The 15,701-nt window shown below is 50.8% G+C and overlaps 1 protein-coding gene across 8 annotated transcripts in view; it reads left to right on the top strand.

Moving 5' to 3' along the window:
* The window catches only part of PIP5K1C (phosphatidylinositol-4-phosphate 5-kinase type 1 gamma), a 43,569-nt gene that overhangs the window by 14,078 nt on the left and 13,790 nt on the right, over positions 1-15,701 (top strand). For 7 of the 8 annotated variants that reach the window (XR_014619181.1, XR_014619182.1, XR_014619183.1 and 4 more), the window contains exons 2-10: positions 5,483-5,514; positions 7,804-7,890; positions 8,229-8,359; positions 8,980-9,097; positions 11,015-11,167; positions 13,267-13,566; positions 14,056-14,261; positions 14,934-15,017; positions 15,556-15,604. Coding sequence is in view for 3 of the 8 variants with exons in the window: in XM_084302791.1 (XP_084158917.1) it covers positions 5,483-5,514; positions 7,804-7,890; positions 8,229-8,359; positions 8,980-9,097; positions 11,015-11,167; positions 13,267-13,566; positions 14,056-14,261; positions 14,934-15,017; positions 15,556-15,604 (1,160 nt within the window). In the remaining 5 variants the exon portion in view is untranslated. The remainder of the gene's footprint in view (positions 1-5,482; positions 5,515-7,803; positions 7,891-8,228; positions 8,360-8,979; positions 9,098-11,014; positions 11,168-13,266; positions 13,567-14,055; positions 14,262-14,933; positions 15,018-15,555; positions 15,605-15,701) is intronic. The other variant, XR_014619180.1, reaches the window with a different exon arrangement.

Here is a 15,701-nt window from a genome sequence, read left to right as displayed (position 1 = left end):
GGAGGAGTTTCTGCATAAAAACTTTTATTAAAGAGAAAAGCAGGCGCTGGGTGTCTTTGGTGCTCGAGGAGCTCAGCTATGGAAGTGCCCAGGGAGGGAGGCAGGGAGCACATTATGTGTGCCACCTCAGTGCCCCGAGGCCCCGTCCTGCTGCCCCGGTACATTAAGCTCTCTCCCTTAATTTGTACAGGCCCTGCTGTTCCTTCCCCTGATGAGTTTGTGCTCAAGTAAACGAGACAAAGGGCACGGGGAAAGCGTGGGGCATGGCGATGGTGCAGCAGAGCACGGTGTGTGACCGCCAGCATCCTTCCCCCCCAGCGGGGCTGGTTCCAGGGGGCTCCAAACAGCAAAGGGAGGTGTGGGGAGGCGCAGGACCCTGGCCCTGGGTGTTGAGGAGGGATTAGATGGGATTGCTGCTCTCCGGCTTTCGATGCTGGCGCAGTGTGATGCTGCTGAACGCCAGCGTTTCAGCTCCCTGTGAAGAACTTTTGGGCTTTGGATGGGGTCTAAACCATCCCGAGGGATTCGTGTTGGTGTCAAAGCTTGCGTTGCTTTTCTAAAGCTCTTACAGACTCCATCCAACAAGCGGAATTTATCTCAGATTGCTTCATTTTCCTTTTCATTGCTCCAAGCTCTCCAGCAGCACCCTGCGCACTGCAGGCTCTGAAGAGCAGCCGGGTACAGCTCCTTGGGAAGAGACCCTGCATCGCAGGGGGAGCAGCCCCCACACCTCCTCTGAGCATCTCATGCATCCTCTGGATGCTTCTCATCCCAATCAACCGGTGCTGTCACGCAGGGAGGCAGCATGTGAGGCCCCAGAGCAGGTCACCCTGGGTGCCTGGGGCGGGCAGGCTGCAAGCAGCTGCCTTCTCGGGGTGGCTGTGGAGCCCTGCTGCTGCCCCTGGGGTTTCTCCTCCACCCTGCTCATCGCCCTGGTCCCGAGTGCTGCTCGCTGGGACCCGGAGCCGTGCAGTTCAGGTGTGAGAAGTTGAGGGGCTGCTCCCTGCTGGCCGGGTTGCCCTTCCACGCCGCCCTGGCTGGCTGCGTGCCGGTTCGGGTGCTGCTCTGAGCCGCGTCGAGTTTTCTGGCATCTTCTCTGAGTCGCTTTTTTGTTTCCTGAACTTCAATTTTCTCAGCGGTCCCTTATGGAGAGTAACAGCTGTCTCTCCTGACGGATGTGTTTTGCTTCCAGCCTCCCTCTCTGTCTTTCTCCCGCAACGCATCTGCTCCATGCGCACAGCCTTCGCCGCGCACAGCTCGTGCCCTAGCCCTCTCCCCGCAGGATGCGGGTCCCAGCCCAATCCAACGAGCAATCCTCGCACCCTGCCAGCAGCCTTCCCCTTCTCTTGTCCCAGCGGGTTGCTCAGGTGGCTCGTGCCCTCTTGCTCTTCGTCAGATGAGTGTGAAATCAGACCCAGACCTCCGGAGTCATTTGGGGGGACTTGGGGGGCTCTCCAGAATCTCCCAGCTTCCAGCCGAAGAGCTGGCGTGGTGTTTCTATTCCCGATGTGTTTTTAGCTGCAGTCACTGTGTGTCTCTCCCAGTAAACAACTGAAGCTTTTATTGAAGATGCAGCAGCCTCTCTGCTGGGCAGAGGAGCCCAGATAATTTCACCAGCTATTCGAGTCTGCTCCCACTGCTTCTCCAGTGCATCCTAAAGCATTAAATATTTATAAGTTATAAATGTTTGTGTGATTATGCATATGTCTTACAAAGAAGTCGGCTCTGTCAGGTCTTACATAAGAGCTCTGCTTGGTTGTTTGTAAACTTCCTTAGGAAATTCTTCTTCAGTGGCTGGAATCACCAGCTTTAGCTGGTTTTGAGAGATCCTAGGGACTGTTTACTTGGCTTTATTTTTTAATTTATTCTCTGCGCATGAGTCAAACTTGAAACCCATGTTTTTACCTTAAACTCAGTATAGGTCACGGGCAGCAAGGACCAGATTTTCTGTTTTTTGGGAAGCTTTGCTTTTAGGCCTGAAGGATCGGTGAATTTTCAACTTTCTGACTTTGGGCATCACTTGCGTGTCCCAGCTGGCAGCACCTAGAGAGGCTGGGGGATGCAGGAGCCGCTGTGCTCCCGACCCTTCACTGCTGAGGGTGATGAAGCTGGTGGAGATACACGAGGCCCCTGCCCACCCATCGTGTGCCGCTTACTGGGAGTGAGAGGTCAAGAGGATGTAAACGGGGGCGAGGGGCCTAAAGATGCCTGAACAACTTGGCACAACACATTGCATGAGAAGAGGGATGGGTTGTCTGATCGTGTGGAGGCTCAGGCTCCTCTGGAGGGGTAGAGCTAAATTCAGAGAAATCAGAGTTTGGGGCATGGAGGGGTTTGGGGAGTCCCCTCCCTGCCCGTGGTGCGTGAGCACCCTGCTGGGATGGACACCCAGCTGCGGCTGTGGACAGAGGTGTAAGGAAAAAAAACAGGCGTTAAATCGGATGGGAATGGCCTGGTGTTACAGCTGAAGCTCTGAGGGGCAGCACGTGGGTCTGCATGGGGTCGAACAGAAGCAGTGTGTGGGTGAGAAGAGGAGCTGAAAGCAGCAGGGCAGGCGCGCGTGAAGCACCACCAGTGCCCAGAGCTGCACTTCCATCCTCGGCTTCTCCTTCTGGAGCTGCTCCTCACGCTCCTGAGTGCCCCCTCGTTAAGCTGCACCAAATCGGATAAGAATCATTTCAATTAGCTTGCTAAGTATTGAAACTTCCCCCGGCAGAGCTCCGCTGCCCCGCAGACCCGAGCGCCAGCTCTCGTGGCTGTGTATAACCCCGAAGCTGGAGCTAAATCAGTTTTTGCAAGGCCATCTGTCAGCTTGTTTGAGACGAGCACAGCCGAGCACCGGGTGCTGAGGACCCAGTGGAAGATTTTTTTTCATTTTCTGCCTAGACGGGTTGATTTCATAAAGCCGATTTTTCTCTTTGGAGAGGTTTTGCTGGTGATGCCCTTGGCCACCTGAAGCATCGTTCCTCCTGACAACCCCCGGCTCTCGCCCCAGCACCCTCCCAGCGAGCACGCCGCCGGTGTTGATTCCACACTTGGTACGTGTACAGCAGCAGACACTTACAAGCTGAGAACGAAAGCAGCTTGTGGTAATTATCACAAAATTAAAGATAATCTCCTGCTCTGGAATTGTGACAAAGTGCAGAAAAGAGATTACTGCGGCTCGTCAGCAGCGCGGGGCAGTCGGAGAGCGGAGCAGCCTGCGCCGTTCCCAGCCGATGCAGTGCTCAGCAGGGAGCTCTCAGTGCCCTGGCTCCCCTGCCTTTGCTGGACTTTGTGTTGAATGACCTTAAAATTGTTTGTCCTAGGCCCAAGATCTAATTTCCAGCTCAGGACCCAAGCGTGCGTTGTGCAGTGTCTGAGGTGGCGATGCCCGGCGGCAGCAATTCTCCGATCTGAGCCGCGGTGTGGTCCCGGGGTGATGGGAGATTTCACCACCAGAGAGACAGAGGCAGGCAAAGCCTGGGGTCGGGGCTCACATTGCTGAGGGCTCGCATTGCTGACTGCTGAAAACACCCCGTGGACGTGCCCTGTTTGCATTGGGGCATCCCCAGTTTGCCCAGGCCCGTGAGATAACCTCAGCGCTTCTGCCTGAGCGCGATTCCATCTCCCCTGTGCCTGCCAAGGGTTTTTGTTGGTTTTATTCTGCTTCCCACTCGAAATGTTTCCTGAAATATACCCGAATCGCTGTTCTCAGCTGCAGAGCAGCGTGCTCTCTTATGCCTGACTTCTTGCTCAGGTTCCTTTGGAAACAAGCCCTGAAGCATCTCGGCTTGTGTTTTAGGAGGGCGAGCGGTTGCCCCGGTTAAACCATCCTAAATCCTCTTTGGCCAGCTGGGGAGATGCTGAAGTAGCAGAACCTTGGGCTGGTTCCTCCAGGGCTTTCCCTGCTCTCTAGCCTGAAGGACTGGACACCTCCCACTGCCCCCAGCTCGAGCAGGTATTCCCCTCGAGCTGGAGGGCTCGCGTGCCGACAGGCGCTTGTGTAACCCACCCCTCGCCCTAAGTGGGGAACGGTCAAGGGCTCATGAAGAGCCCTGCTTCTGCACGGCCACAGCTCTCGAGTTTTGCTCCCTGGCCTCTTGCAAAATGAAGCCCCTGCTGCAGGCCTGCAGGTTGCACAACCTCCTCCTGGGCGGGCAGCTCCTCGCCTTCCTCGGCAGCTCCAGGTCCTCGCTCCTGTTCCCGAGAGGCTCGGGCTGGAGCCGCAGGACCCGTGTGTGGCTTCGCTGCTTCCTCCCCGGTCACCAAACTCCTCGCAGCGCTCGCCACGGCCGGGGCAGGGGAGCAGAAGCTGGCCTTGTGTCGGAGGAGGGCTGTGGGTTATGGCTTGGTGCTTCCAGCTCTGGTCACGTATCTGAAAGCTTCAGGCAAAATGCTGTTTTTTTTTGTCCTGGTTTCAGTTAGCACAGAATTAATTTTCTTCCTAGTAGCTGGTGGAATGCTGTGTTTTGGCTTAGAATGAGAAGAGTGCTGATAACACCCCGATGCTTTAATTGTTGCAGAGCAGTGCTTATACTAAGCCAAGGACATCTCAGCCTTTGCTCTGTCCTGCCAACGGGCAGGCTGGGGGGTGCAGTAAGAGCTGGGAGGGGACAGACCCAGGACAGGTGACCCAAACTAGCCAAAGGGGTATTCCATACCATCTGATGTCATGCTAAACAATATATAGGGGTGGCTAGCCGGGGGGAGGGGGCCGGACTGCTCGGGGTTAGGCTGGGCATCGGTCAGCGGGTGGTGAGCAATTGCATTGTGCATCACTTGTTTGTACATACTATTATTACTTTCGTATTATCCCCATTGTATCATCATTATTATTATTGTTATTATTATTTTTGTTATTTTTTTTTCCTGTCTTATTAAACTGTCTTTATCTCAACTCACGGGCTTCACTTTCCATTTCTCTCCCCCGTCCCAGAGAGGGAGGGGGGAGGGTGAGCGAACGGCTGCGTGGTGTTTAGCTGCCGGTCGGGTTAAACCACGACATTTTTTTTTTTGTCGTTCGCTGTAATGGAGAAGTGGTGGCTTCTCCCAAAGGCAGGGGTAGAAATAAATGATGGATTTGATTTTGTGATATATTTGGACCTCGTGTTCTATAAATAGGTTCAATTATCAATATGCTTTGTCAAGGGCCTTCTGAGAGGCTGGAAAGCAGCTCCGTAAGTGTCTGGGCCGCTGTGCGTAACCGCCTGCGGCGTGGCGTGGGCCTGTTGCTCGCAGTGCAGCAGGGATTAGGAAGAGCTCTGTACTGAAACCTCAGGGAAAAAATATTGCTAGGGAAAATGGTGCACCTTTGTGCTGCTATAAATTGGGTGAACCCAATAACTTCAGGTTCCTGTGCTACTGAAACTGAAAACCGAGCAAAAGCAGCTGCTTTAAAGGCTTTCCAGCTTGCTTGAAGGAACAAAGCATTAGGCTATTGTCTGAGTAGTTTTAATCTCATGTGACTACTTTTACTAATGCTCTCCCTTTTTCTCCTCAGGTCTGGCACCAAAGAAAGCAGCCATCACTGAGGTGAGATGCTCTTGAAAATCGTGTGCTGAGAAATGAGAACGCAGAGCTCTTGAGAATGCCTCCGCATGACTTTTTTGAACAGGGCCAGGGTTTAAAATACATTTAAGTTTACTGAGAATTTGGTATTGGTAAGGTTATTTGGGAGACAGAAAATTAATGGCAGCTCTCTGGTGTCTGTATGTTGGTGTGACCACAGCCACAGAGAAATGGGAAGGGATTTTGCCCTCCCTGTGGCCAGTTTGGGCCGTGGCTCCGTGACATCTGCCTGTGAGAGGCTGGATCTGGCTGGGGACACTTCTTCCATACCAGCACCTGGAGCTCCTCCTGTCTCCAGATGGAGACTCCGCGTCTTGGGCACCTCCAGGGCTCTGTGTTGGGTCTCATCCCCTTCTGGGAGGGGGCAAGGTGGCTGTAAAGTAGGGAGCCCCGAGGTGGGAGCATCTTGAGGGACTGATTTTCTGCACATCTCCAGGTCTCAGGTTGCTGAATCACTGGTACCTTCTGGAGCAAAACTCTTCACAGTTGGCAGCAGGGAATCTGGTGGGAGGATCTGTGGCTGAAAGCTGTTCCCTGAAGCCCACACTTGTGGTTTAGGGCACCGTGTTCAAATGGTTTTTGTTTTATCTGATTTTCTGACATAGCCCTTCATATTTCTCACCTGAGATGCTGAACGTTAGTATACATGAATAGAAAACTCTTCCCCTAAGCTGCCAGGAATGTGGCACTTAATTCTTTTTGACTACCCAGAAATATGCGTAGTAGAAAACTCAAATCCTGTAAAAGTTAATTGCTTTTTTCAACACGCAAATAGCCCCCCTCTTTCTTTCCCTGGAAATGCAGTAGAAGTAGAGTGAGGGGCTGTGAAAGACTTCAGTCGCTGATTTTCATACAGCAGTGGTTTCCTAACCAATGCCCACCTCTGTTAATGCTTTGAGGATGGTGACGAGCCACAAGGAGAGGTGGGACAGTGCAGCTTGGGCTTGCGTGTAAGAGGATGCAGCTCCCTGGTTCGAAGCTGCAAGGAAATCTTTGCTGCTGATCACACCTCCTTGGAGAAGGAGTGTTTGGATGCGAGCTCGGCTGTGCTAAATGTTTAGAACAGAGTAGGAAGTGAGGCTCTGAAGGAGAAATCAGGCTGCCCCTTAGTTGCAGAAGTACAGGCAGCCTGTCCAGAAATAGCTGCAAGCTCCTGATTAGAAGCTAAAACACAAAGAGCTTCTGTAGTCTGAACAAAATTATACGCTGTCTGCTGTAGACATCAGTTCTGAGAGATGACTGTGTGCAGTGCTTAGAGAGAGAGCGATATAATGTTGTCACTTGGGAAATGACCTTGGGTCTCGCTGCACACTGCTTAAAGTGCATCCAAGGCCTGGCTGTTCCGTAATGTAACAAAACCCCAAAAGTCTCTGGTGCTCGCTGACCGTCGCAGCTATCTGATGGGCTCTGCGGTGCTGGGGCAGGGGTGGGACACTGCCCCGTGGCACAGCAAACAAGTCCCAGCCCTGGGGCTGCATCAGGAGCTGTGTCCAGCCTCACCAAACGTGGTCACATCAGGTGGTAAGGCTACAGCTGCCGTCTGCTCCCTCCTGGATCAGCAAAAACGGCCTGGATGGACTCAGAAGTAGAGGTGGAGATGGGGTAGGAGGAGATTTGGTCTCCCTCTGAAGTGCTGGCAGCCCTACAGCGTTTCTGTAGACTCTGCAAAACTTCAGGAAGAGCTGTTTTTGCAGTTCACCCTGTGTGGGCTTGTCCTTTGAACTGTTAACAAATGAGATCTTGCTTAAATGGATTATCTCCGTGTGAACACAGGAGTGGGGTTGCGTTATCCGTGTTATCCGCCTTTTATTTCTCAAGTCAAGTGTGAGGCGTTGGTATGAAACCTCAGGGCATGGGATTTTTCAAAAATATGCTTCTCGCAGTTTGATTTAATACATCCCTATTTTAAATCGATGAGAAACCAAAGGCAAGCAACCGGGGAATCCTGGCAGCTGGGAGGCAACGCTGACCTTTCCTGGCTCAGGGTCTGTGCCCCGTTAGTACTGAGGGTGTCGGGTGGAGCGGCTGGGTATTCTCACCCCTCCTGTCTTGAAGGATGAATAAATAATTCAGACAGCCTTGTTAAAAGCTTGCCAGTGCCAATTAGACCTGGTTGCAGATTTTTTCCACCGTAGTAGCGATCGCTCCATGCTTTATGGTCGTGGTGATGTGATCCAGCCTGTGCTGTTCTGCCTGTTGGTGTCAGCCGGGTCACCTGCTCTGCTGGGAAGTCACCGTGCCCTTTCGTTGCAGGGACCATCGCTTCCAGGACAGCCTGGCCAAGGAAAGAAGATAGGCCATCGAGGTGTTGATGCTTCTGGTGAAACCACTTACAAAAAGGTTTGGTTTTGGGGTGTGGGAGGGCGGTAGCGATGTCAGTGGTAGGCTGAGAAGCTGGGGCCAGGAGTAGAAATGGCACAGCTGAGCTTTCCTGGTTTAGTTTGTTAATAGCTACCAATCTGATTTAGGTTTTATGCAGCACCCTTGGACTGTGTAGTCTTGTGAACTACAGACCTTCTGAATCCACCTATTCAGGAGTCAGCTGAACTTGTTTAGTGGTGTATGCTGCTCAGGATGACCCAGTGGAAGTCACAGACTTGGCTGTATTGTAATACAGGGAATATTTTTGTTCTAATCTGCTGGGAAATGCTCACTGACGGCTCTTTCCTTTCTGCCAGACCACTTCATCCACTCTGAAGGGGGCCATCCAGCTAGGGATTGGATATACTGTCGGCAATCTGAGCTCCAAGCCGGAGAGAGATGTCCTGATGCAGGACTTCTACGTGGTGGAGAGCATTTTTTTCCCGAGGTAAAGGAGACAGGGAAACAAAATGGACGGATGATTTATTTCTTTTCCTCTCGCTGATTTTTCAAGAGAGCTTCCATCTGTCTTTAGATCACAGAGATGGATGCTCTGAATGTTTTAAATATGCATCTATTTCATACAAACATAGCAGTGGGAAGTGTTAGATTGCACAGAACACTGACTTGCAAGGAAGCACAATGTAAGGTACAGTGCTGTATGGCTGGGTTTGTTAGTCTTGCTGTGTGCTTTCTTTCTACCTGTCTGTAGAATTTTTATCTCAAACACGGTATAATTTCAAGGGGGAAGCTCATTCTGGGAGCTCTTTAACTCTCTGTAACAAATCTCATGAAAGCTATATTCCCTGTTAAATGCATTCAGCTTTACAAGCAGCTATTCCTTGCAGTCTTTGGAAATAGGTTTTGGCAGATAATTTTAAACCGACTTTCCTGTTGTTCTGCCACAGAAGAAAGCTGTTTTGTTATGGGTGGCTTTTTTTCTTTCTTTGTTCCTAAGAGGTCTTTTTGCAAGGCTCAGTTTCATATACAGCAGCCTCGATGTGGCCGTACCCATCTGTCGAATGGTGATACAAAGGGTCGCTCATCTGTAATGTCTGTTTTGTGCAGTGAAGGAAGTAATCTTACCCCGGCTCACCATTACGCTGACTTCAGGTTCAAAACCTATGCACCAGTGGCTTTTCGGTACTTCCGAGAACTCTTTGGGATTCGTCCAGATGATTATTTGGTATGGATATATTTTTCTGTCTTCCCTATTTTATTCGAGATGATCTGGAGCAATACAGCAAATCTGCCCCTAAATCAAGGCTGTCAGCTCCTCTTGCCTAAAAGGGACAGAGAAGAGCCAAGGAATCTCTCTGATCCCAGCAAGGAGTGGGAACAGGCTGTGGCTTTAGGGGGTTCTGTTTTGGAGGAGATCCAGTGACTGTCCCAGTAAGAGCAGCACCACTCAGCCAAAACCTTCGTTTGCTCAGAGGTAGCTGTTAGCTCACACTGGAGGGAGAGGAAATGATCTGCTTTAAGTGTGTGCTGCTAAGCTGGGTTACAGGGTTCCCTCTCTTGCTGGTGGTGACAATAACTTGCTGTGTTTACAAGCAAAAGGGGTTTGTGTTCGGCTGGGTGCAACCCTGTAACGTCCCCTGGGGCTCTGAGGACAAAGACGGGAATTTGTCCTTGTGCACTCACTTGAGAACTATGTGAATGTAGCTATGTTAATCATCTTATGAAGACGGAATAAAACACAGCTTGTTCTTGTGCTCAGAAAGCTCCTTGGAGCTGTTTTCTAAACTACCTAGTAATACAAGCTGGTGAGGCTTGGAGTGCACTGGGGTTAAATTTGGTCGCCTTGCATGTTTGTGACACCCCGCTCTTTGGAGCAGGACACTTGTGGAACTGGGAAGGAGGACACATTAAATGAGTGCACGACCTCCCCCTTCTGATAGCCATTTTTTTCTGACTTCAGCAGTAGGCAGGGGTAACCATAGCTGAAAACACACAAGAAGAAACAAGTCTGTGCCATTGCACGGCTTGACAGTAACGGCGCTCCCCATCTGTGCCATCTGAGATAATGCTGGCTGATTTGATGAGTGGCTCAAAACCCGGGTGAGGCAAAGAGCCTGCCTCAGTTGCAAAGGTCACAGCTCTGATTTGTTGCTTCTGTTTCCCCTGATTCTCTCTTGCCTGCCACAGCAGCAAATGCCTTTAATTATGCATGAGATAATTAACTTGATAAAGTCTTGGATCATTAATCTGAGCAGTGCTGAAAGCTGTTTTCAGTATGTAATGATGAGCATTTAATTTATTGCTCTGATTATGGCCCTTACGTACCCCTACCTTCCTCTCCCCATCTTACCCCTTGCTGTGGCAGCTCTGACACGAGCTGCCCTGAACCTGCTCAGCCTACGCAGATACCCTGGGGTTGGTCCCTCGCTGCAAAGTGCACGTCCACACTTCTGCTTTCTGTTTCTCTGCAGCTGCTAGGCATGTCCTCAACCGAGGACCTGCTGTTTGCATCCTGTTATCTAGCAATGTCCTCCCGATGCGGCACCCCCTGCTGTTCTTAGCGCTGATCCCTCTCCTTGTTTGGACACCTGGTCTCATCCTTTTCATGCGTTTCCAACAGACTGGGGGTGAGATGTGGCTGTAAAACACATCTGTAGCAGGGGAGCACGAGGGCAGAGGAGGCTGCTGAGAACAGCCAGTGCATCGTGTTCCCTCCAGCACGGAGATACGCGGTGCCCTCAGCAGACTGTCATGTCTCTTAAAATCCTATCTTTCTGTCTGCGCTTGCAGTAATGTGCTGAAAGAAGCCTAAATGTGGTACGCACGTACATGCACAATGGGAAAAGATAAGATGTCATTATGAAGCCTGGATGTTACTGAAAGCAGCAGATTAGCTTGATTCTGAACAGTTGGGATGCTCTGAACTGTAATCTCACTCTCTAATTGTAAATTGTCCATCAGCTTTGCTGCTTAGACCTAGCCTATAATGAAAATAATTCCCTTTAAAGCTTTGCTACCCCATAATCTCACAACGAGGCAGTGTGCTGGGGAAAGACCTCAAGGGCCTAGAGCTCGGTGTGCAATGAGCTGGGGCTAAAAACGTCATTTTTTATTTTTTTTTTTTTTCCCTTTTCCTCCCTAGTACTCATTATGTAACGAGCCTCTGATAGAGCTGTCAAACCCTGGTGCCAGTGGCTCTCTCTTCTATGTCACCAGCGATGATGAATTCATCATAAAAACTGTGATGCACAAGGAAGCTGAATTCCTCCAGAAGCTCCTTCCTGGCTACTACATGGTGGGTATCACTCAGCTCCTTGGACCTGCGTTTGTAGCGGCAGCTTTTTTCTCCCAGGTGCTGCACAGGGCACGTCACCCACCCCAGTTTCTGGAGGCCTGCCCACCCTGTGCCACTGACAGCATCAACAGTCACAAAAGCCAGTCCCAGAAGCACAAATCCTGCCAGTTATTTGCAAGCTCTGTAGGTAAATTTGGGGGGGGTGGAGGGAGGTGACTGAGCTTGTCGACAGCTTCTGGCCTGAAAATGGTTTCCCAGCCGTGTAAGGGTGCCCTTTTCCCAGCACTAGCTCTTTCTTTGCTTGGCACCGTGCCTCTGCCTGGCTTTGAGGATGGTTGCTGACTGCAGTAATGCAACCAGCTTGGTTTTATGGGGTAACCACTGCTGCCCCAGGTACGTCCCACGCGTGCCATTGAACAGTTACTCTGAAAGCAGCTGTCAGTTGTTGTGGCTCCTGCTGGCTGCGGTACCAAGCTCAGGAATCCTGCAGTACCAGCCAGCTTAGCACACCCAGCCTGCTGCAGGTAGCTGTAACCTAAATCTGAGGGCTAGCAAGCTGACGTACCAAGGCCCACTCGCGTGGGATGACAAACAGTAAATCAGAACCAAAGCCCAGCACCCAGAGAGGCGTATAAACCAGGAGCTGCCTCCCTGCACAACTGTGCTGCAGGATCCAGCTTCATACCTAAGGGCACTGCGATTCCCTGAGGAGCACCCAGGGATTTGTTTGCCATGGAGGTGCCGAGGAGAAGGTCGTGTTTATGGCAGGTGATGTTAATGCTGCCCCATCTGTGTGCGTGTTGCAGTGGGTTTGATTTATGTGTTTGTACACTCTTCTTTCTGAAAAGACTCATCTCGCTCTGCACATTGGGGAAAACTTGCTCGAACGATGCAGGGTCTGGGTTGTGGTGTGTATCTGGCAGCCAGCTGTGTGATTTTGGAAGTGGCAGTGAAGTTCCTGGAGAGGATGAGCGCTTTTGGAAAGCCTTGCTGTTGTCTAATGTACAAAATAAATGGGAAAGGAGCTGCACTGTGGTCCTGAGTTCTGCAGTTGCCCTGGCTAGCAACCAGGTTAAAGAATTACACGGAGGTGCCTGTCTGTGCCGAGGGACGTGCTGCCTGTAGCATTCACACGTCTGTGGTTACTGTGGTGCTAACACACGCTGTTCTTGGGAAACCCATCCAGTGTGAACAGACTGGGTGAAAAAGGAAGCGGAGGGGTCTTACCTGAGTCACTTTCAAGCTGGGCAAGAGCTGTTTGCATTCGGTCTCGGCTCCTTCTGTTGCTTTCAGCTTGCGCTGTGCTGAACAGCACGCTCACAAGGAGGGCTCGCTTGTGAGTCCAGCTAGGTGAGGTGAGATGTGGGGCGTGAAATTGTAATGCAGTTGTGCTTCTCCCATCTGTCAGAGAATCTGTCAGGCCCGTCCTTCCCTTCACAGCATGTGGAGATGTTCTGTTTCCTTCCCAAATTTCTTCCCAAAGCTGAACAAGCAATTCGTGTCTGTCATGTCATTCCTAATAATGCAGCTGCCTAAAAAAAGGACATGATAGCAGAGCAGGATATCCGTGCTCTCTGGCCAACTGTGTTTTTATAAAGCAACTCTCCAGAAGGAGGAGGAAATTGATGTTGTTTTGTTTAAAATTTAAAAAAAGTACTGTGTCCCTGGTTTATTCTGGGCCAGAGAACGGCTCTTGATTTCTGACACTTCTGAAGAGATGAAGATAGCTGTTATTTTTAAACTTGAAGTTCCCACTTATTTATGTTTTTCTCTTCCAGTTTGGTTTCCCTTTTTTAGCTGCTGTTGATGGGGAAAGCAGGGAATTTCCGGACTTGGTTATTTGCCCAGAGAGAGATGAACATCTCATTCCCTGTATTCAAGGCAGAGTGGTATTTTCAGGTCCTAAAGCCACTGCAACACAAGGGTTTGTCAGATGTGTGCAGTAAGCTCTGATGTAAAGTTCAGAAAATCTCTAGGTGAAGAACCCCTAGTCTGTCTGCTCCAAGATCCACTAATGTGCTCTGTGTTGAAAACAGCAAAAACAGCAGGAATCCTCTTCAAAATGACCTCTGCTGATGCTTTTTCCAACCCCATTTCAGAACCTGAACCAGAATCCACGGACGCTGCTGCCAAAGTTTTATGGACTGTACTGTGTGCAATCAGGGGGCAAAAATATCCGCGTGGTGGTGATGAACAACATTCTGCCTCGCGTGGTGAAAATGCACCTGAAATTTGACTTGAAAGGCTCAACCTATAAGCGCCGGGCATCCAAGAAGGAAAAAGAAAAGTCCAGCCCCACATACAAAGACCTAGACTTCATCCAAGACATGCCCGAGGGCCTGATGTTGGATGCAGACACCTTCAGTGCGTTGGTGAAGACGTTGCAGCGAGACTGCCTGGTAAGGAGGGGACAGTTTGGGGAGCAGATTAACAAAGCCTGCGGCTCTCAGGCATGAGGAAGAGCATATGACTGAGAACCTTACTAATCTGCTAACCCCAAAGCAGGATAAGTCCTCTGCTGCTCTTTACCCTGAAGGCAAAGCAGTGGAGTTGGATCTTGTGACAGTCTCCAAGGACTAAGCCCGTGTCCCTCTGCCTGATGCCTAAAATTGCAGCATTCTTGCTAGTTGTAGCTGGGCTGTTGGGAATAAATACATTTTTCTTATGCAGTGTGCAACAGATACCTGGTACAGCAATGTTACTTGTGTGCCCTCAGCCCTTCGGGTTGTGGAAATTCTATGCAGACAAGCTCAGAAATGTTCAAGCTCTGGCAACGGAGTTGTTAGCATAAACGTGGACGGGCTGTTCCATGCTTTGGGGTCTGTGCTTTGTTTGAACTGCTGGCCTGATGTTTTGTCTTTATTCTCATACCCGATACTAATTTGTAGGTGTTGGAAAGTTTTAAAATCATGGACTACAGCCTCCTGCTCGGGGTTCATAACATAGACCAGCAAGAACGGGAGCGGCAGTCCGAGGGAGCCCACAGCACGTCGGATGAGAAGCGCCCCGTGGGGCAGAAGGCACTTTACTCCACAGCCATGGAGTCCATCCAGGGGGGGGCTGCCCGGGGGGAGTCCATAGACACAGACGACACGTAGGTGAAAACCTGGTCCTCTTGTGCTGCTGCAGGGGCGGAGGTGGAGGCTGGAGCAGGAAATCCCTGACTGAGGCCCTTGTGGGCCATACGGGCATCTCTCCTGGGGTTATGGCCCTGCTGCCTTCAGCTGTCCCAGCGGCCGTGGCGTGTGAAACCAGCTGCTCTGGTTTCGGTGGAGTCACAGTGGAGCCAGGAAATATTTGGCATTTCAAACAGCATCCTTAATTGCAGTGCCTGCCTGCTACCTGCATGCTTTCGTTGTGTGCTCGTGCTGGTGGTGCTGCACCTTTGACTGGTATTAGTGGGGATGGCACTGGGAATGTGTTCGTCCTTGAAGATCTGCTGCCCTAACAGGCAGGCAGTTCATGCTCTCTTGGGTCCCGAGAATAAAATATTCTCTAGCTAAGTAAAAAACATGGTGCTTTCTGGCCCAGGTAGAGGTGTTGGCATGCAACACAGATCCTGTGCTGATATTTAGTGATCTGAGCAGCCCGTAGCTCTGGGTCGGTAGGTGACTTGCTGACAAAGGGACTGCAGGTTTTGGGTTGTCTGACCACCACATCACAGGGTTCTGCTTTCAGTGCTGCTGCTTGCCCTTCCACAGGTCTTGCTCGGGGTGTTACAGCTGGTTTTAAGGCCGTGCTCACTGGGGTTTTGTCTTACCTGCAGGATGGGAGGAATCCCAGCAGTGAATGGCAAAGGAGAGCGTCTCCTGCTCCATGTAGGAATCATAGATATTCTTCAGTCATACAGGCAGGTATCTCTGCAGTCATCTATCCTCTAAGTGTGTTAACATCTATTTTAATGCTGAGTGAAAGCAGGAAGATTTTCCTCTCCTGAAGAGTTTGATAATGAGTAGGCACGCTACCTAAAGCTGTCTGTCGATGCACGTTGGGGGCTGTGGATTTTGTTCTTGTCCTTTAAACAGCTGGTGACACAGACCCATTTTTTAAAGGTATGATGAGAGTAAGGTAAGGTAAATGCTCATAAAGAAGTTCCCTGTCTCAGTGCCTGGGACAGACAGCATATATCCAGGGGTGGAGGGTGATTTTCTGCCCCTCTTACAGCCCCACGCCTCCTTCCCTGGAGGGTTCCCAGGCAGTCCTGACCCAGCTGCCGAGCTGACAGTGTGCTCGGCTGACCTCTTGGCTGGAGGAAAGCTGCTCTCCAGATGAAGATGTCATTAGCAGCTCAGCGATCTCTCTTGTGCGGAGTACAAAAGGTGTCTTAGACATAGAGTACATGCCTGCAGCTGATTCTTTCTTTCTCTCTGCTTCTCCCCTTAAATTAGGTTCATCAAGAAGCTGGAACACACCTGGAAGGCCCTTGTCCATGATGGGGTGAGTGTCTGTACAGAGGCAGGAGTTGTCCAGGTCTCAGCAGGGTTACCTGCTTCAGCTTCATCTATGCTACTTGGTGCCAATTACCTCGCTATTT

This window comes from Netta rufina (assembly GCF_964035555.1).
Source record: "Netta rufina genome assembly, chromosome: 28".
Lineage (NCBI taxonomy): Eukaryota > Metazoa > Chordata > Aves > Anseriformes > Anatidae > Netta > Netta rufina.
Note: the sequence above shows the minus strand (reverse complement) of the source record. Positions and strands in the feature narration are given on the sequence as shown.